This window comes from Neophocaena asiaeorientalis, unplaced genomic scaffold, assembly GCF_003031525.2.
Source record: "Neophocaena asiaeorientalis asiaeorientalis breed wild unplaced genomic scaffold, Neophocaena_asiaeorientalis_V1.1 scaffold264, whole genome shotgun sequence".
NCBI lineage: Eukaryota > Metazoa > Chordata > Mammalia > Artiodactyla > Phocoenidae > Neophocaena > Neophocaena asiaeorientalis.
The window spans coordinates 3,323,293-3,345,888 of NW_020185332.1; the positions used below are offsets into that span (position 1 = coordinate 3,323,293).

The 22,596-nt window shown below is 34.5% G+C and overlaps 1 protein-coding gene across 2 annotated transcripts in view; it reads right to left on the bottom strand.

The window, feature by feature from the left end:
* USP3 (ubiquitin specific peptidase 3) overlaps nt 1–22,596 on the bottom strand; it is a 206,842-nt gene that overhangs the window by 44,264 nt on the left and 139,982 nt on the right. For both annotated transcript variants that reach the window (XM_024735155.1, XM_024735154.1), the window contains 4 exons: nt 20,716–20,776; nt 17,043–17,174; nt 3,539–3,622; nt 319–400 (listed from right to left, as the gene is read on the bottom strand). In XM_024735155.1, the coding sequence (XP_024590923.1) occupies nt 319–400; nt 3,539–3,622; nt 17,043–17,071 (195 nt within the window). In that variant the 5' untranslated portion in view covers nt 17,072–17,174; nt 20,716–20,776. The remainder of the gene's footprint in view (nt 1–318; nt 401–3,538; nt 3,623–17,042; nt 17,175–20,715; nt 20,777–22,596) is intronic.

The window sequence follows — 22,596 nt, forward strand, 5'->3', positions numbered from 1 at the left end:
AAGGAAGCAAGGATCTTTGGGATCCTACAGAGATGGAGTAATAAGGTACACGAGTAGGCGTTAAGAACAAATGCCTCCTAAGGCAGAGGAGCACGGTGGTCATCCTGACGGAAGGAAGGCACTGACAGACAGACTCGCTGGGGTATTCAGTCACGTCAAGAATCATCAGTACAAGTGGCAAACATTTTGTAAAATATTCCAAATCCAAGGCATACATTTATAAAAGTTTATAAAGGGCAACATTAATGTTAGAACTGTAATCAAACAGTGACTAGATCTCAACCAATTCTTATATTTGAATACATTTTAATTACTTACATTTACTTTTAGTAACTTGCTGTTCAGTGATGAGTTTTCCAAGAGTTTTCTTTTCCTATGCCTGTCAGCTGTGAAAGCTGAGCTATTAAAGCACAAACAGACAGTCAAAAAGACGTTCATACATACACAACACTACACAGCAAGACAGAGTAAACATGGCTGTTCTAAGTATCTAGGGTATGGAGCCCTGGAAGTGACTTGTTAGGCCACTGTGGCCCACAAGTATTTCAAGTAACTGAGGAGTTCCACTTCCCCTGGAAATCCCCACCGCTCCTCCAGCAGGGTGGGACTGGAAGCTGCCACCCGCCGGGCGCTTCCCAGAAACGCTGGCCAAGTGGATGTGGTCTGATGGACAGTCCCTCTCCTCCACCGCTCTATCTACCTAATCAACGGTGAAGCTTCAAACAAGAGAACATCCACTACTCGTAAAAAAGAAAAACACTGGTCTGACATGATTATTCTGAGATTTAACATTAAGTCTCAAATTCTATGCCACTTCTTTCTTAATTTTGATAAAGGTATCATATTTTGTTAGTATGTTGTAATAGATGATGATATAATCTGAGTTTGCAGAATGATAAATTATAGACGCATAGGCATGTATCAATTCATTTGATTCAGCTCTGCTACAAAGCATATTCTAAAACAAATTCTAATTAGCACATAAATTCTGAATTTAAATTATCTAAATGTTTCTCATTGAAAGAGATATTAAGTTTGAAATTTGTTAGAAAATAATTCCTATCTTCAGAGGAAATAATTCCTATCTTCACTTTAAAATTATTATGTATCAGGGGAACTAATCTAAAGGAAGTGAAAGTTACCATTAAACAATATAGACTTTTTAAGTCTACCAACTCTTTCCCATCTTCCAAAAGTACCAGGTTAATCCAAAGAAAATACATAATTATTTTTCTTTCCAAAATTTCCACATGAACTGTCTTCAGAGCATCAGATCTAGTGACAGTCAGCTGTTTCAAATCTAAAAATATTCTTAGGAAAAACGTCTTCAGAAATGTATGTCCCTCTCAGTGTACTGGTGACTACAAGGTAAGAAGAGATAATCCCATATGTACTACGATGTTAAGTTATTCCTTCACAAATTCTGTGAGTAAAGAAGTTCACTCACAAGCACAGTGTATGTACTGTGATAATGCCTAATAGTTAACTTCTGGTTTTAACCTATACAAAAAAAAGCATTTAGCTTTTTAAAAATATGTCATTAAATTTTATCATCAATGATTCTCAAAATGGCAGAATCCTTTAGATCCACGCTATTTAATATGGTAGCTGCTCACAACATGTGGCTAATAAATTTAAATTAATTAAACTTAAAAATGTAAAATTCAGTTCCTCGTCACACTAGCTAATTTTCAAGTGCTCCATAGTCACGTGTGTCTAGTGGCTACCATACTGGGCAGTGTAGATTAATACAACGTTTCTGGTGTGCAGTGCTTCTCCAGAGGATACGCTAAACAGTCTCAAGTAAAACTCAAATGTAATCATAGTTCTTTCATTGTAGCTTCCATTACAGAGTAAAGGCTATCTTTGAAAAAATAAAAATAAATTTAGGTAATGTTTATCGACATAGAAAAAGGACTGCAAAGTAGCTTTTTCAGTGGGACCAAGGAGAAGTGTAGACAAGGCAGTCTGTGACAGCTTTTACCTGACGAAGAAATAAATGGAAATAAAAGATTCAATATCTGCATAAACGCATGCAGGTTCTTGAACTTCCGGTTTTCCCTTTGACTTAGTTCTGATGAATTTATTTGTCATTGAGATGATATAGTCTTTTCTTAGAGAAAACTATAAGTGGCAGGAAGAAATAATTTGGTTGCTACCTACTTCTATAACAAAGAATCAAGTTAGTAAGATCTTTACAATGACATCACCACACCAAAGAGTGATATTTACATAAATTACTGCAGGAATCTCCTACCTCACAGTTAACTGTGATTATTTCAGACCAAATTCAATATTCTAGATCTGTGTGTCTATACCTGTGTCTCTAACCCTAGATATGCTCCTGCTGCTTTGTTCAAATTAAAAGGGAGGAGGCGCTTTGAAAAAGCGAGGAGCCCCAAGATGACAAGCCAAAGTGCACTTAAACCCAGACTGTTCTAATTAGCTTAGATTTCAAAGAAATCGATTCTTCCCTTATCAGCTTATAGTCTGTTTAGACAGAGACATGCACAGAGACTTTGGTTAACCAAAGCTAGACAGTGTTTCACTCAAAGAACTTAGGTTATTCCCTCTCAGCACTCAATTTTAAAATACTCTGTTGGCTTCACATGTAAGTTTGCTGAAGGACTCTCACTTGTGGCATGTTCTCACAATACCATTTTTATACATCAACTGTCAAAATAAATAAGATGTTGTAAAGCAATTACACTCCAATAAAGATTTTTTAAAAAACAACAAAAAATAAATAAATTAGATGGCACCTGACAATTAGGGGTGATTTACACAAATTTCACCTGAGTCAGCGACCATTTTCACCTGAGTCAGGGCCACGCTTCTATCCACTGCAGCTTCAAAAGACATTGCTACTGGAGTTTCTGTTTACTGCTTGAATTTTGGGTCTAGTGAGCTTTATCTGACTAACCTATTTGGCTATAGCAAAAAATAATTCTATTCACTTAAGCAGTTTAATTTCTTTACGATGACAAAGCATTTCACAGCTTCCTATACTTTCAAGTGATAAATACTGCCCCTAACAAAAAAAAGGAAAAGAAGAAACTAGGATCTTGTGCTATCACATAGATGCACGCTGAACAATAATATAATTAAACCTATTTTCCCTTGATACATAAATTTCAGAGTTTCTAAGAAGACCTCATAATACATTTGGATAAGGATTTTCTAATATCAAAGGTAACTCTAATGATTTTGTATCATTTTTTGCCCTTCCCTTGCACTACCAAAATTCCCCTTGCAAATAAACTGAGGAGCTTATAAGTTGGTGGATAATAACTGAAAAACAGGCTCTGGAGCCCTTGCACATGGTTTATGACAAATATTAAACAAAATAAATGCTGAGCTATGATCACTGACTATGGGCATTTTCAGATACCCAACTCCAAAGTTTACTTTGTTCACATTTCAATCACACTAAAAACGTGATGAAGTTATGGAACTCATAAACAAAAATCCCACTCAGAAATGCTGAAAGACCCCTCAACCCCACTCCACCCCTTCTTTCCCAAGGCCTATTACTTACTTTTCCAAGTTCTGTAAGTGTTCTCTGACTTTCTGTACCAGTCCCAGCTTGGTGTCATTAATCACAAAATCATCACAGCGATAACTGCAAGGAAAATATTAATCAATGTGTGTAAAGAGCTTGAGGAAACCACAGTAATGAAATCACTAAAAGGCCTGGCTACTGCCAAGATGATCACATGCCTCTGCAGGCAGTTACTGTCAGTGGTGAGTTTAAAGAGGACTTGGAATCCACAGTGGAATGCTTTTCAAGAGTCCTTTATAAAAAGCCACGTAGGCAATGAACACCAGTTTCTTTACACATTTTTATTCAAAAGCTCTTCAATTCCTCTTTCAAAAATGAAATACGCTACTACACGTGTTATATTCTTTTCAGTAGTACGTAATACATGGAAAATGAAATACAAAGCACCAATTCTGTTCATGTAGCACGAAGCCTAAATCTTTAATGTGATCCTTCCCAACTCAAATTAGTGGGGAATTTGCAGGCAGGAGAGATTTAAGAGAAAAGCAGGAAAAAAGTAATTAACATGTAGGGATATTTGAATAAAAAAACTAAAAGCCATATATTTCACACATAATTTAATTTAAATAAACTGAATTCAGATGGTTGAGAAGAATGAATCTTTTCATTCCAAGGTGTTAGAAAACAAAAACAGTGGCTACATCTTTCAGGAAACCGATAACCGCTTTGAAGAAAGACATTTAAGATGTTCCTTAAAACTGATATTGTGTGTGTGTGTGTGTTTTAGCGAGTCAATAAGCAAATAATATAAGGAATCACACATAATAAACTTTAACTTGTACATTAGCATTCAATTTTCTTCCTAGAATAAGGCCAATTTTAATAAAAACAACTTACAAGCTAGTACCAAAATATTCTTTTGAACTGCAGCTTTGTACAAAACCACTTATTATAACTACCAAAGAATAATGACAATAACATTGCCATTCTGAGCAAACAAAAATTTTGAATGCATAGCAATTAGTAAAAATTAGGTCATCTCTAGCAGAATCCAAAAAACATGTCTTACATACCTGAAACCAGTCTATAAAAAAATTGTGAATAGGATGGGGGAAAGTAATTTTTTAAAAAAAAGATTACACACAAAAGCATGGCTTGTGTCTCTTATTCACAGAATTCAAAATGTGAGTGCTTTTGAAAACTTTAAGTAAAATATATATGTAATTATTTATCATGCCCCTCCGCATTAATTGACTGCCTGTGTTGTCAATCAAGAGTCTCTAACGTATTCTCTCCAAGCTCCCGTGGTCAATCCCTAACGTTTCTACAAATAGCAAAAGCTACCTTTTACATCCTAGACCGTTTCTCTATGATCAAAGTACCAGCAATGGCAGGAAAATAATTCCTTATCAGTTTTATGACAAAGACATAAAGGAATTAAATTAGTGAAAAGGCTTAATTCCTTGCTTCCTGTCAGCATAAATGTTAAGAGGGTAAGGTCTACTCTGCAAATCTGGGTTTAAGGCACTTGGTTCCTCCATGAACCTCAGGCATTCACTAAAGAATGAAATTGTATTGTTACTCTAATTCCTGCTTACATTTTCATTCTATGTTTGCATAAATATATGCACGTATTTTGGTTAAAAGAATACCCAGTGTTCAAAACAAAAATAACTCCAAATGCTAGTGTTCATCTGGGGAATGAAGTCTAAAAGCAAATTCAGATCATCTTTCAAGTATACACATGCTGCTAGAATATCTCATTGAAAAGTAAACCCCTTAGCTTCTACAAAAAAAAAAAAAGGTTGCTTTGTTTAAAGAAACAAATTGTTTCAGATTATATGAAATAACTGATTTTTTTCTTATTAAAGTAATTCTTTTTGGTGTGACATGAATTCAGCCTTTAACATTTGTTAAAGGAACGTTTTCATATATTGAAATACAGATTCATTTACGGCCTTGCTCCATTCTGAACTAAGCTGACTTAACTGGGTCTAGTTGCTTCATCTCTTTGAATGTTCATTATTAAAGTGAATAAGTTTCTCTAGACTCCAGAGCTGTTCTAATGTGACTAATGCAACTGAGGAAATGCATTTTAATCTTTTAAAATTTTAACTGATATAAAATTTTATTTAACTAAAGCAGTATAAAATATATTTCCATTAAATACTTTATGGTTTTGGTAAAACTATATTTCACTTTTATTATGACATCATATAAGATGTACTGCAGTGCACAGTGTGGGTGCACATGTCATTTCTAGGATCACACATAAGCATATCACCAGTCTAGTTTATGTCAACAGAAGGTTTCAGTTATTTTTCTATGCAATAATGAAGCGCTGTAATGTGCTTGTTTGAATACTTTCTGCGGACAGCAGGAGTTACAGTGATACCTATGTAAATAGTAATTGGTAGTTAAACTGAAATACTTATTTTAATAATTAATACAAATAAATTATTTTTCTGGGTTAAAAACTAACAATGAAAAAAAATTTTAACTTCCAAATGAAGTTTGGAACTTTTAAAAAAAGATTGCACACAAATGTGTAATTGACAACATAGGCACACTAATGAGGCAGTATTGAGTGGAAAAGGTGTATCACAAATTTTATAAATAATGGCAATTATGACTTAATACAGCAGAGCCAAAGTAATAAGCTGTGTAAAAAAAGTTTTAAGATAATAAAGTAGACAATATTGAGTCATTTTCAGCAAATGCATAATAATATAAGTTGCTTCTCTACAGTCAAAAAATAATCAATGAAATTTGTCACAATCAATGAAATCAGAATGAAATGTATAACAAAGAAGTTTCTTAGTGATTTTAAGGATTTGAGCTTGTAATTCTGGCAAGCTTTAAAATAGCTTGAATTCTTGCTCAAGAAAGAAAACCATTTTTAGATGGAGAGGTGAAACATTAAATTATTATTTCAGTTAAGGGAGTTATGTTTTAGAATTTGAGATAAAGATCAAAAAGGATATTTTACAAAAAGTAAAAGATCTTCAGTTGATCCATCAAGCAACTGTTAGTGAATAAAAGACCTTTCTAACATTATTCAAGATCAATTCATTCAACATTTGAAAATTGTAAGTACTTCTACTTTTCGCTTTAGATGAGTTTTACAAGACAAGAGACAACGGCCAGTTAATACTTTGGGTACGTTTTGTTTCAAATGACTTCCAAATTGAAATGTCTTCATCTATTTGCAACCTTAAAAACAATCAACCGCATGTTGTAAATATTTTTTAATCTTTTACATCTGTCACTTTCAGCTAGACAGGAAAAAGTTTCTATCAAGACAGACAAGGACCTGCTACATGGGATCAAAAACCCGGATTTAATGGAATTATTTCCCTTATTTGATCCACTGCATATTAACATATTGAAAATATCTGTGCTCTAAAGTAGACTGTATCATGGATGCAGTTATTGAAATTGTTCAGTATACATGTGCAAATGCTCTGACTCATCACCAGTTTATGGAACTGTTAAAAGAAATGGAAGATAATGAATTAATGACTACATGTTCTTTGCCAATGTTCACTGCTTGAGTCATGGAAGAATTTTACAAAGGTTTACTGTACTCTTAACTCTAATTCAAGATTTTCTTGAAACAAAAGAAACACCTGCCAATACTGAACAAAGAGAAAACATCACAGCATGATTTACATTTTTTCACCTATATCACAGTGCACGTGAATGAGCTAAATTTAAAGATCCAAGGAGAGAATAAAAGCTTGCTTGTGACCTAGCTAGACAGGTATGAGAATTTATGTTAAAATTTAAACTATTCATAATACAAATCAATAATGACTTTACACATTTCAATGTGAACAAATATACAGAAGATTTTAAATACGATGGCATTATGTAAGTTGTCTGCAAAATCTATAAGAAAAATTGAAGAATGCTTCGTTGATATGGACAAATTTGGAGTTGATTTTCAGTTTATATAATGGTCCTTTGAATTTGATGTTGATAATACTGAGTGGTTACAAGAGTTAGTGGATTTACTTAAATTAGATACAGTTTTGAGACTGATATGCTTTTGCTTTGGGCTCAATTATTCTAAAAAAGATGAGTCAGTCTTGTCAAAACAGACGCCAAGTATTAAAGAAAATGGGGTTTTTTGGTACTTTATTCATTTATTGGAAAATTTTTAATAGTGTTTGGAATCTACATTTTTAACTGCAATTTTTATGACTAAATACAGATCAAGCATTTCTGACGAAAAGTTAGCATCTGAATGGAGATGTGCTGTACGTGTAAAATACATACTGGATTTTGAAGGTTTCATGCACACTATAATAATTCTATATGGATTACCATGCTGACATGATAATATTTTGGATAACTGGGCTAAATAAAATATACAGTTAAAATTAATCAACCTGTTTGTCTTTGCTTTTTTAACATGGCTACTAGAAAATTCTAAATTACATATGTGACGAATTATTTCTCTTGCACAGCACTGCTAGCCTAGAAAATATCTAAGATACTAGCTGTTCTACTATAATACTACCCAATATTATAAAGAGGTAATAAATATAACTTTAATGAACTATAAGAAGCCAATTTTATTTTGGCTGAATTTGTTCTCACTGGCTTAAAAAGTTTTAAGTTTTCACAATTGTCCTTATTGCCAAGAGTCATTTTTAGATCTTCTTACAGTCACTATGAAGGACATTTACTTCTAAGATTCTAACTTTTGTCCTGTCTGAATTCACCACACTATACAAGCGTTATGAGATGACGATGATAAAAGGAAAGCACCTGCTTCCACAGGTCAAAACGTCCAGGGGCGCCTGGCACGTGGTAGAGGGTCAATAAATGTCAGCTTCCTTTTGCTGTGTAACCAGGGCTGCCTCACAGCACACCCGTCTCTAGCTGCCCCCATCCCCTGTTCTGATTTCTTCTTCCTCCCTGGCCCAGAGGTGAAAAGAAAATAAGTAACAAAAGTAGGAAGTAAATAAGAATTTAAATGTTGTCTGGTTACCTTAGTCTTTAGCTGAGATGCTGCTTTCAAACTGGAAACTATCCCACTAATACTGATATTAACAAGTCCCAAGGCAATAAGAAGGATTTAAAGTAAACAAGTTCTAAAAATCTCTTCCTGGTTTACAATTGTGTTGAAGGTATTAGGTCAGTATTATGCTTACCTCTAACACCTGAAAAACAAAATTTAGCCACTATTCTTAGTTTTCCCTTCAAGGAGATTATACCAGAATAAGTACAAAAAAGTGCATAACTTGTAGGCTGTGTTTTCAAAGCTTCTAGATTGCTCCTCTGAAACTTGGAATGCATTTCCCATTTTGAAATAAATATTGTTATAAAATATGGTTAAATGTTGCAAGGTGAAAATACACCTGGTTCCCAAAACGTAACTGAAATAATATAAAAAGTTCTACTCCTCTTTTTCATCTTTCTACTGAGAAATTGGAGCTGAGGTCCAGGTTTTGGCATCTTTTCATATAAATAGGACTTCACATGTCTAGCAAACAAAAGTCAGGAACTACCTATATTACACAACCAACTTTTAGTCTATTATATTAACACTTCAGCAAGTTTAAATTTCGTGATGTTAGGTGATTCTTCAAGTAAAGATGAGCTCTACCTCTAACACACTACTTGTCAGACAAGGAAAATGTTTACTTCTGTATTTACTAAAAAGAAAGAACTGTTTAAGGAAATTAAAGTAAACTGAACACTAAAGACAAAAAAATAATACTTAGAAGTCATATCAGGCAACATATTAGAGATGTTAGATAAGGAAATCAGATATAAAAAGGCAGGGAAGGAGAAGGTACTGGTATCTTTCTCTACTTCTAACACCTTGAGGCAAAGTATACTATCATCTTAGCTATGTAAAAATTAGTCTCAAACCAAATTCCTTGAACCAAATATGACACTAAAGTAGTTTTAACGTACTTCAAGCCAATAGTTAATAAACTGTTAAATGTAGAGTAGGGTATTATATATATACTGCTGTTCAGAGCAGAAGATACACAATTAATTTTATTACCTTGCACTGAGAGAACACGTAGCAGGTAAATTTTCATAAGAAATACCAATTATTTATACTACTATTATACTTTGGTAAAAAACTGATAATATCACAGCTCAAGTTATTTCAAATTCTGCTTATTCTAATAAATAGCAAAATTGTCCAATTTCTTCATTACATTGATTCCTTATGTGTACATTTTTAAGATTGTGATTTTTTTTCTAATTTCTAGCATCTAATCATGCCTAATCCTTTCTAAATATTTTTCTCTCTATAATCTCCCCCAAACCCATCTTTTTCCTCCTTCATCTCAACTAATATTTTATTCTAAACCTTGGTTATTTCCTTTAGTATGATATCTCCCTCTGCCCCACCCAAATACAGTGACTTTCAAACGCATAGATATCTGTAGCCGAATTAAACTATAGTATTTGATGGTCCCTGCAATGTCGACCTTACCTAAATTTTCTTCTCTCTCATCTTTTCCTCCCAATCTTCCCTTTCACTTCAGTGTTACCTGCTTTATGTTTAGATTTAAGCTTTCATTCCATACACCAACTCCCTTACCCTCCCTCAGTATTTTCCCTGTAGCACCATTCACTTGTTTAACAACAAAAAATATTCCTTACTTGTTCATCCCTATCTGTACTTTTTCCCCATTCTCCAAAAATTAAAACATGCAGCATGGCTCAATTATTTTCTCATCCTAAAATTTAACGTGGGTTTACCTCCTTTTAAAAATTCTAACTTTAGAAACACTTGTCTCCTTCCTATTTCCAGCCTGTGCCTCATGCCCTCTCTAATTATAAAAGGAAAAACACCAGTCCACTAAGACGAAATCTTCAAATTATTCTCAATGGCTCCTAATCAGATAAAAATTAAGCCACAAAACTGAGCATCCATCACCCCCAACACATTTACACATTTGTACTAATTACATATGCAAGTAAATCTAAATTAATATGCATATAGTATAAAAAAAGAAAAATTTTAGAAGAATGAGCTAGAGATGAAATAAACTTTTTAAATGTCTTCATACCATTATTAAACTAGTATCTCATTATTAAACTAGTATCACCTCATAGGGTGAGGTCTGACATTAATGATAATGGATATAAATTCATACTTCACACAGTCTCAAACTTTTTGTCCAATTTATCAGATCTGATTAGTCTGTGTTTTTATTAGATAGCCAATATTTTTACTTTGTAAAATGTATCTGATGAGCTCAGAGTAGGAGTGTATGTCAGCTTACCTTTTCCTTGTTCACCAGTATTTGTCTTACTATTGTTACTGTTATTATCTTGGAGGACTTCTTCTCATAAAAAAATCTTTTAAAATATGTATCCATTTGAAGAGGGTTGATTCTTGGTAAAATTAAATAAACCCATGTAACTAGGCAGACAAAAACCGTTAACATACTGCACGATGCTAAAAGTGAACAAGGGAGAGGACGCCACACGTGAAGCTGATTCAGGACACTCCGTGTGTGGTTCATGACACATAACCACGTAGTCTACAGACCACTGGCAGTAGGTATTTTAAATATTTGCCAATGATTTTATTTTTGCCAGATAAAAAGTTTTAATAAAAGTTCTGCTATTTTCCTCCCGTACCTTCAAGTGCATTATTTTAGAGACCACTGCACTAAAGACTAGGTTCCTAACATACAGCTGGTTCTCGATGAATATTTATGTATTGAATAAAGCAACATATCCGCTATTTTGAGTTTTTTGGATGTTGTGAACAGTATGTTCGAGGACCATCATGTTCATCAGACCCTGTCTCCAGGAAAACTTTTGAAGGTAAAAATTTGAGGGGGAAAGGAACTGTTTACAATGTCAAGTTTTCTTCACAAAGGATCCATATCTTTGCTTTGTATCTTTCTGTAATACTTATTCCTAGATTTAGTTTATAGTTTTGGTCATTATGTTGAATGTCTGTTTTTTTGTTTGGTCATTTCCATTTTTAACTAATGACTGCTAATGAAGAGAAAGCTATTCGTTTTTGCATATTTATTATGTATCACCATCTCAAAATGAATTATTAATTCTACTTGTTGTTTTCTACTAAAGTCCCAAGTTTTCTCAGCATTATATAATTTGAAAGCAGAAATAATTTGTTCTTTTCTAATATATATACCAACAATTTTTGTCTTATTTCAATGGATAGAACTGCCAAAGCAATGTTTAATAATAGTGACGATGATGTAAATGCTGACAGGAAGTATTTGTCTTGTTTCTGATGTTAATGGAAATAGCTTTAGTATTTCATCAATTTGCATATGTTGTTTGCTTTCTTTGGAGGGAACTATCATATTTTAATAGTTTCCTTTTATTTCAATGTTATTAGTTTTTTAAAAATCAGAAATGGCTTATTTATAAATGTATTTTTGCTTCTAATGATACAATCATCTGGGATTCCCTTTAAAATGAATATGTTGGCAGACTAGTGAAATTAACTCAGTAATTATATAATTTTTCTTTTTGACACATTTTACTGGGTTAGATTTGCTTTAAGTTATACTTATTTACAACTATTTTAGTTAGTGAAATTGACTTATTTTCTTTTTGGAGTTTCTATCAGATTTTTGTCTTAAGGTTTTTAAAGTTTCATAATATTAATATACTCAATGTTAAATTTTAAGTGTGAGGCTACACTGTCTGATACAGTAGCTACCAGTACATGTGGCAATTTAAACATAATCGTTAAAATAAAATAAAACATTCAATTCCTCAGTCCCACTAGCCACTTTTAATTGCTCAACTGCTACCATATTATGTGGTGCAGGTGTCACACTCAAAACAAAGAAAATCTCTCTCTCTCTCAGCTTTAAAATTCTAAAGCTTTTTCCATTCCTGTTGTAAGTGCTATTGAAGCTACCCAAGTCATAAGTCTCCGCATCATATTCTTGAAGCACTAAGAAAATATTCCCAGACCAAATCATTCTTCTTCACCCACATGAAACAAGAAGCAATCATCATACAAATGAACCTGAATTTTTTACGCAACAGTAAAGGAACAAGTCCTTTAATCTACTGGCTATAAGGCAATCTTTATACAGTAAGTCATGTATAATACTAATACCAAAGAAACAAAATCAAAAAACTTTAATGCAAAAAGTACCCCTCAAGAAAGGGCAATGGCAAATCGATCACTAAGTTTTAAATTCCTTTTCATTCCCTTGTATAATAGATAACATCATAATATGACACCTAGAGTAAACTTTGACCTCCAGCTTTATTATAAATGACAGATATAGTTACAGAAAACAAAAAACAAAATTAAAAAAGCTGGTATTCCAGTGACTTCATCTATTTCAAACCAAGAAAAGTTAAATCCAAAGAACTCTTTTAGAAAGCAAGCTTATTTTTAAATTCTCTTTTATTCAATTCTAATGCGTGGCCATCAACTAAGCCAATTTTGGAAAATTAGAATACTTGCAGAGAAAACTCATTTCCTTTGTTAAAAGCAGAAAAGTACCAGCTTATTAAGAAGGAGCCTTTTGCTTTCAGACCATGTGCTAAAAAGTTTCTTTTTAATAAAACTTCAAAATACTGTTTTTAAATCAACAAAATTCTTCCTGTTCTCTAATCTTTACAACACTGAAAATTTGTGCCCCAAAAGTTTATAAGGATAGTCAACAAAAGATCTTCCCCTTTTTAATTTTTAATCACAACTGCCTTTGAAAATGATTCAGCATCCATTTAAACCCACAAATAAAAGCTTTATTTTTATTAGTTTTAATTAAAACTGCTATTTATTATAGGTGTTTAAAATCTAAAATACAAGTCTTTCTTCTAGACAAATGAATTGACTCACATTTCATAATATTTCTTTGTTTGAAGAAGTGCTTTAAAACACTACCCTACCAGGAAGGAAAAATTCTAGTAATTTAGTTTTAATACTCCTTTCATACTTTTGAATTCTCAGAAATTCAGCTATTGTTGATAAGTTGACAAGACTATGTCAGATGTCAAAAGTTATATGTTCAGTATTTTAAATCTATTAACTCCAAATGTCTATCTACATAATAAGTCAAATAAAAGTTCCTAATTTTAGGGCTTTCCTGGTGGCGCAGTGGTTCAGAGTCGGCCTGCCGATGCAGGGGACACGGGTTCGTGCCCTGGTCCGGGAAGATCCCACGTGCCGCGGAGCGGCTGGGGCCGTGAGCCATGGCCGCTGAGTCTGCGCGTCCGGAGCCTGTGCTCCGCAACGAGAGAGGCCACAACAGTGAGAGGTCCGCGTACCGCAAAAATAATAATAAAAAAAAAGTTCCTAATTTTAATCTTTGTTTCTTCTCAATCAATTTTACTATTTTTTTGATACAATAATGTACCACATACAATTCCATTTGTATTAACTGGGGGAGGGAATTTGGGGTAGGAGGAAAGGAAATATTACTGAACACACACACAATAATCTGAACACCTGCCCTTGTGTGAAAATCTTAAGATTTTCATTTTTACTAAAATCTTCATTTGTCTCCTAAAGGAGTGGGTTTGTGTCAAACCAAAATGATTCTCTCCCTCTTTTGAAATAATGACCTGTTTTATGTTCTGCTTTGGTTAATATGTGCTTCTCCTGGATGCCCAGTTTATATCAGAAGTGAAAGGACCTGCTCTGCAAGGGTGTTCCCCTCGGGAGGTAAATGGAATAGCTCACATAAGCTGTGATTTGAGTCTTTTTCAGGAAAAGGGTTCTGCAGCTCTTCAGTCCTCCAAAAGTATCAGGAGGGCACAATAGTATAGATTTGGTATAACCTTCCCCATTTTTGGAAAATAGTTAACAAAATTCAGTCTTTCAAACATCTACTGCTTACTCAGCACCAGACACTGAGTACTGTGGACAATACAAAGATCTGACATATGGTTCCTGCAGTCCCCAAGGACATTTACAAATAACTAACATGCAGCAGGAAATTATAAGTATCCCAAGGACTGTGAGTTTAGGGGAGATTACATCCAGCTACAATTGGAGTTACTTGGGGGAGGGGGGGAGTGCTCAATGATAACCTCATAAAGGATATGCAAAGATAGGACAAAGGCAGGGACTCTTGGAAAAGGGAAAATAAGGATAGAAAAACTGTAAGCCTCGGAGCATGTTTCAACTTCTTCAGAGGACAGAGCACATGGAAAAGGCGCCTTAACATTAGCTATAGTCAAAATATTTTGACTACAAGCATAATAATTAATAATCGAATAGGTTAAACCTACTACACCTCTAAAGTAAACCAATTAGTGTAACCACCAGAAATTTATATACAAGGAAAATTTGCAAACTGAAGTGAAATTACTAAGGTGCACTGGAAAATAACACACACACACACACACACACACACCGCATACAGAAGAAATCCTTTTTTGTTTCTTAATCATAGTGAGGTGTGGGGAAAATGTTAATTTAAACTACAGCTTCATCAGCTTACTACTAGCACAGTTTCCTTTTAGGCTGTCAGTATAATGCTACAGGATGATTCCCTGGCATTTTGTTCTAAACCCACAAATGAGATGGTTATGTGACCAGCTGCAGCTCCCTTCCTGCATTTCAGAAGCTCTCGGAGTCCACACACTTGCGGCTCTGTATAACTTCACACAAAAGACTGGCAACTGGCCAAGAAACCCCTGCCACGGTGTATATTCCCCCTAGGTCCAAGATCTGCCATTTAATTCCAATTCAGCCGTGAAATGACTTGTACTTTAGCATACTATACCAATATAAAGCAAATTAAATTCCAGTCCTAGTTAATAAAGGTATTCCTCTAAAATGCAATACACAAAGACATTAAAGTATATAGTCTATATCTTTAAAGAGACCTACAAATATAATTCCACTCCATTAGGAAAATTCCAAGATAATTCCTTAAATTTCCTCAAAGAGTTACTATTTCCTCATAATCTTACCAACAGCAAGAAAACCCACTGCACACAGAGATTTAATTGTATTTCCAAATTTCCCCATTAAATATTTCATGCACATTGCTAACTAAAAATCAAGAAGAATGAACGCTTTCAACATCTGGTGCATACAGGTTGACATGACCTGCAATGATGACTGTGAGACAGATACCTCAAGAACGATCTTAATTCCTGCTGTTTAAAGAGAAATACTTACAACCTTACAGAAACACATGGTTCTGTCAATTAGATAGCTGTGTCATTCTAGTATATAAGTGTCCTCAGGGAAAGGGGGGGAAACTAATGAAAACACTTTAACAGCTTGGCTAATGCTTAATTTTTGTAGGAAGGGGTGTTTTATGAGAGCAAATAATAATAAACTCAGCACTAGGCTCAGAAAATCTTCCCAAGATTTTCACTTTTACTGATGTCTTCATGTACCTCTAGCTTGTCTCTCTCTCTTCCATGTCCGGACATCTTCCACACAGAGGATCACTGAAATACTAGTGATCTACAGGACTAAACCTTACAATGTTTTATTCAATAGCCACAGTGTAATAATGGTAAACCTGTAAAAATGTAAACTTGGTAGGCCACTGACCTTTTTTTCTTCCTTTTGATAAGACACCTTTCTACAATACAATAAGCAGCTAAGGATAATGTAGAAAGGATTAGCACACAACTTCAGTAGAAAGTGTGAATCAAAAGCAATATTTGGACTTTAAATCCCCATCCCTGCCCAGTATTGCCTTCATGTAACATTTCAGGGCTATATGGCAAAAACAAAAACAAAAATAAAAGGGCTCCTTTAAATGGCTTTTTTTTTTCCTTTCAATGTCAGAAACCTTTTGAATTCAGTAAAATGATTAAAACCATAAAGAATTATTCATAATTTACTAGTCAAGGAAAGAAATTTGCTTCACGCCAAAGTTAAAACTGTAAAATACACTGACTCTTTGAGCATACCGAATGGATATGGATTGTTAAACATCACTTGTAACCTGAATAACCTGTTCAAAGTAGTCAGAAAAATTCTTACTTTATTGTCATTTACATGAAACAGACATGTATAGTATATTACAAAGAGAGAACAGGGCCTCCAATACCCTTTTAAAGGATGTGACACTTAAAAATTAGCTTGAAAGGCTACACACAAAATTCTTGATGTTTATCTACAGAGTAGAAGAGGAGAGTGGAACTGTGTTGGGACAGGGGAGACTGTCAAAATAATTTTTTAAACAAAGAAGTTAAAGATTATATAACAAAACCTTAACTGGACAGTAGGAATGTGGGTTTTTATCATATTATAATAATATTATTCTTCAATTAAAAACAAAAAAAGAAAAGGAATTATAATGAACAACAACAAATACTTTTCATTTCCCTGAAGCTTAGTGGGATGGGAAAGAAGAGGAGACCTAGAGGCTGAAAAGGGCAATTTAAATTTACATCTGAATGAATAAGGACAAGCATTCCCGATAGCCCCCAGTCCTCTGTGAATTCCAACAGGACTAAAAGGCAGTAATGGCGGTCCCCACTGGCTTAGAGACTGGGGGGAGGGGAAAGAGTGAGGACGACGAGAAAACTGCACACACGTAGTAAAGGAATAGCATTTTCAGATAATATTAATACTTACCAGTATGTACTGTAGCTACTGCAATCCATACACACTGTGTGCTGAGCTTTTTCTTGCTTTTCTGATTTCTTATGGTTGGTTAAGGGTATCTGTGCATCTTCATAATGTTTTTTTGCATGGCCATTCACATACCTTACAAAAATCAAATGAAAATGTATTGTAATCTAAATATTGCTTGGGAAGTTAAAGTAGCAGGAGATGATAATAAAATTAGATGGTTATCAAATCAGAATAAGAAAGAATTCCTTCTAATAAAGAGCATTCAATCCTGTAAGAGCATTCATCACTTAGTGATTTATTAAGCTGAGTACTTAAAATATGCTTTTTTGCAATCAAATACAGTCAACTTATTATTGTACACAAGACTAGGGCCAGGCAAGGAAAGGTGTTATCTATGCAAACCAGTTTCAATACCATTGAGATTATCACTTATTAACCCCTTTGCTGATAATTTTGCTATATAGCCTTTTTCTTTTTTTTAAGTTTTCTTAGGCTGCTAACTCCCAACTCAGCTATTATCAAAGACAAGCTTTGCAAACTAAATTACTCAATCACTGCCCACAGGGCCATAGGCTCTGCTTAGGTTGCTGCCTAATATAAAACATGAGAGTCAGATATGGAAACAGGATAATCTCCCATCTCTTTCTCATCAATATGGCTTCATACCTTTCATTTGAATGCCTGAATAATCACTCCACTAATATGGAAATAGGTTTGTTTAAAAGAAATCCAAACAGAACAGAAATTATCTTAAGCTTATATAAACTGTTATTTCTTACTACATGGGCAAAGATAATCAAAGGCTGACTACAGTCAGAAAAATTTTCTAACACTTTCCAACTCAGATTTAATAAATCATTTTATCACAAAAAGCAAAATGAAACTGAAATAAGGGTTCATCTACACCTTCACCTAAATACTGTACAATGCCATAACTGACCACTACTTGAAGACCCTCATAAAACAAAAACTTCCCAGTTCCTAGAAAGCTGCCAATTTATAGAAGGTAAGGCCTAATTGTAAACTCAGAACAGTCAAAACAAATGTCAGTTAAATAGTGGCAAAGTAAACCTGCTCAGAGAGTTAAGGTGACATTTTTGTCATGATGTGCCTTAACTGTACGAGCAACACTTACCTTGGGGAAAGTAGGATAGTTTGTGGTAAGTGAGGAGGACCAACTCCAAGCCTGGCCTCTCTACCCCAGGAAACCTGGAAGCATCAGAGGCACTACTAACCTCTACTCAGAGTTTGATCACGTTTTCCCCCCTTCTTTTCACTGTAATAAACATAACCAAGACTTGTGTGTAGGGTCTTCTGTTCACAAAAGTGGACTAAACTGAATTTTTAATTCCATTGTATATATGGCTGAGTTAAAATAAAAATAATGATTAAGAGTATAAGCTCAGGGCTTCCCTGGTGGCACAGTGGTTAAGAGTCTGCCTGCCGATGCAGGGAACACGGGTTCGTGCCCCGGTCCGGGAAGATCCCACATGCCGTGGAGCGGCTGGGCCCGTGAGCCATGGCCGCTGAGGCTGCGCATCCGGAGCCTGTGCTCCACAATGGAAGAGGCCACAACAATGAGAGGCCCGCGTACCTCCAAAAAAAAAGAAAGGTATAAACTCAAAAATTAGACAGCCTGGGTTTTAGCAGGTGTTATCACATAATGGCCTGGTGACCTTGGGTGAGTTACTTAACCTCTCTACTTCTGTTTTCTCATTGATAAAACAGAGATAATAGTACTTATATCTCATGGGTTGTTAGGTGATTAAATAATCCATGGCTCAGAATGCATGAATTAATGAATAGTACATATAGTTCCTTTAGCCACCATACTGTAGCCTCCAAATGTACTAGATATTTCCATGGTTACTGTAATAAATGTCAGTGATAAAGTAAGAAGTGTATTACTGCTAACATTAAGATTAGCAATGTTTTGGCTAATATTCAAATACGTGTCAGAAGTTGACAGTCATGTATAAACTACCACGTAAAAATAAATATTTCCCTCATCTAGTTTTAGATTTTAACCAATTTGGTCTAAAAAGGAAAAGTGTCCATATACATGTCACAGATTTTTTAACAATAATCACAAAAAATAGGAAAAATAAAAGGGATGGTGTCATGAAGACCAATACAATATATAACTCAAATATACTACTGATAAAGTACATTTCCTAGTTTGAAAGAATATTCAGTTTAAGACTCCCCTAAAGACAAGTGGTCTAAATTACTAAGAAAATTGTCATTCTTGGCAATCAACACCCAGGATTACATGGCAAAAGAAAATTAGCCAATCAGCTATGTAAAATGAAGATCCAAATGCAGGTTACTCTCATTATCTGTGTAATCTACTTAATTATATTTCTCTGAAACCATGTCAGATTTCCAAACATACTGGAAACATACTACCTACAGAGCCTAGAAAATTTTCAATTTATTTTTCCAATACCTACTTAGAGAACTGTTTGTTGCTTGCTGTTAAGAACACTAATGTCTCCACTTTTTGAGAGTATGTCAGGTCTTTTTGTTGACATATGACCTTCCAGATTTAGGCTGTAAAGCACTATGAGACAACTGGAGGATAGAACTATATAAATTTTATTGCATTATAATTCTCACCTCTCAAAATCTAGGAGAGGAATCTGTCTCTTCAAGTGCAGAATTTAAGTGCTTCTACTTTTCTTCTTTTTTAAAAAAAATGTTATCTGTACAAAGTATTTTCAGGTTCCCCAAATCCTAGAGATTTCAAAACCACAATAACCACAATTAAGATATGCAGTTAACATTTTCCAAAAGTACTCTTAAGTGTACATGGAAAAATAGACTCAATTCCAGGACTAAAAATGTGAAAAATCAAAAGTTAACTGAACAAAGATGCTCTCTTCATGCAATGAGGGTTTACGAATAACGATGGGGAAACTGTCCAAATAAATACAATATAAATTTCAGCCTGTGTGACTCAGTATGATTTCCCACCTCCTTGATGCTAAGCTACTAACTTCTGAAGTAAATTCAAAGCAGATTTTCTAAGCTAAAAGAGCCACAGAAATAAATGTGCTACTACCAGACACACAAAGTTTGATATTTATTTGAGTTTGTGCTAGAAGAAAGAGTTACTAAAGTATTTAAGTAACATCATTTTGAAGCCAAGAACTGGGAGGAAATGCTCAGGCTTGAACTGGGTTTGGGAGTGTTAAGTTCCTAGAATGCAAAAATGTCTTAACGGAACAATGATATATTTGGTACATCTTAGCATAAATAATGAACTCCACAGTGAGACCATTTTCGAGGGAATTCCTTTATCTGTTTTGTTTTCAGAAGAATGATGTGATATCTGGGATTTGATTCAAAAGTCAGTAAAGGTAGGGAAGGGTAGGTAACAGGTGAAACAAAATTGGCCACATGTCAATCAAATATTACTAGTAGATTGTCTTGATCATCAAATTAATTCTTCTATCAATATAAAGGGGTTTTCCCCCTAGATTTTCCTCAGTTCCATCACTGAACAAAGGGATTCTATTAGGAGAGGGAAGAAGCCCTACAGAGAATTACATACACACTATAATTAAACAACGGTGCTAAATAAATCCAAATCAATAAAACTTTGACATAAAGCTTAAAGGTAAACTGAAAAAAGCAAGTTGGGTAGTGAAGTAATAAGCATGTCACCTACCTTCCACAGTGGACACTTGAACAAGTCAAACAGACCCAGGGGCTTTTGTTGGACCGGCACACTAATAAAAAGAAAAATACACAATATGCCAATTGTATCACGTTATTTCCCAGTTTCTCCCCTAATCTGTAATACCACATCCTGTGATTAAGTTATAAATTCCATGGCTGCTTAGATGTACTGAAATCACAAATCCTTGCTTTGTGAGTGCATTTACACAAAACGGCTGCCTAATTAACGTTATACTGAAAGAATCTAAACGCAAACGCACGTCCACAGCAACTGCTCATATTAACTGCGGACTCAAATAGTTTAACCACAGGTTAAACACTTTTCTCCTTTATTACTTATTCCTTTTTTGTTTTTCAACAGGCTCTGACAAGTTAAGGACAGTCTTATTTTCTCATCAAAAGCACTTTTAAGGGAATTCCCTGGCAGTCCAGTGGTTAATACTCCACATTCCCAACGCAGGGGGCACGGGTTCCATCCGTGCTTGGAGAACTAAGATCCCACATGCCGCATGGCGCAGCCAAAAAATAAAAAGACAAAACATTTAAAAAAAAGATTAAAAAAAAACATTTTAAGTCTAATTTTTTAATCACATGTCTTTACCATACAGATCATGTGCTACTATAAATGACAACTCTTTTAGTTTATTTAGTGAGAGGCATAACCTAAGGATACAATTCGGAAGACTAATAAGTCCAGTTCTTCCCAAATTAATGTCTCAAATGCATTAAATATAATTCTAAATGATAACTGCATGTAATTCTTGCTGAGGGTATAATCAGGACATTAATTACTTTAGTTTGAGTATTATAGGGATGCGGCAGGCAAAAAGGGGTATGAAAACTTTTCAAATACTGATTACAATTTTGCTTGCTGTTTACCTATTCAATTTTAGGCCCAATAAACATAACAATGATTTTAAAAGGGAAGGGATATAAAAATCACCTGGAGCAAGCTTTTTCAAAACACATATGTTCTACTCAGGCAGGGACATCTACATTGGGGTGGGTACAGAAGGACAAAAGAACATGTCTATTTTGAGAAAAGCAACTTCCCAGGTGACTCCCTAATACAACCACTTGAGAACCACTAGTCAGTCTCCTAGGGGGCCAAGAGAGGGGCACCGCAGCACATCCACACACTCAGGATTATAATAAGTCCACTGCCTGGTACACAGTATATGCTCGATGAACAGTTGTTGAAACAAAGTTTAAATTTCTTAGTTTAAGATACCAAGCTCTTCCAAGATCTGATCCCTACTATATTATATTGGTCCTGTCTAATCATACATCACAATCGGCCTTTCTCATTTTTAAGAAAAATTAGCCAAAACTGGAAATAAAGTGAATCAAGAACTATAAGCCCTTTCAATGTATAATAAAATATAATGAATATTATATTCATTATGAATAATGAATATCCCAAAGATATTTAATTATAATACTATTGTTTGACCTGCTGTTTACTACTGATTAGGACCCAAATTCTATGAACTTACAAGTGAACTTGTAGATTTTTATTTGGTAGAGATAATATCTGTCTGGCAGACTCCAAGGGCTATGGTTTTCCTACCCTGCAGGACATTAATGGGTTTTATATCTAGCCTAGCAATTTACTTCAACATTCATTCTTCAGTGTCTGCATTCACTCAATTCCTCAAATGCTCTTGGAATCAGCTTTACCATCCTGCTGGTTCCCTTATTAATGAGTTAAATAAATCTCTGACATACATTCATTCCACATTTGGGAGGGGAGGAGAAGGCAAGGAAGAATAGGAGAGTACAGTGATATACTGCCCAAGGGCTTCTGCCTTTCTGCCCAGCACAGGGCTCTAACTATTTTTGAATGAGTAAACTTTCAGTGGTAAAAATC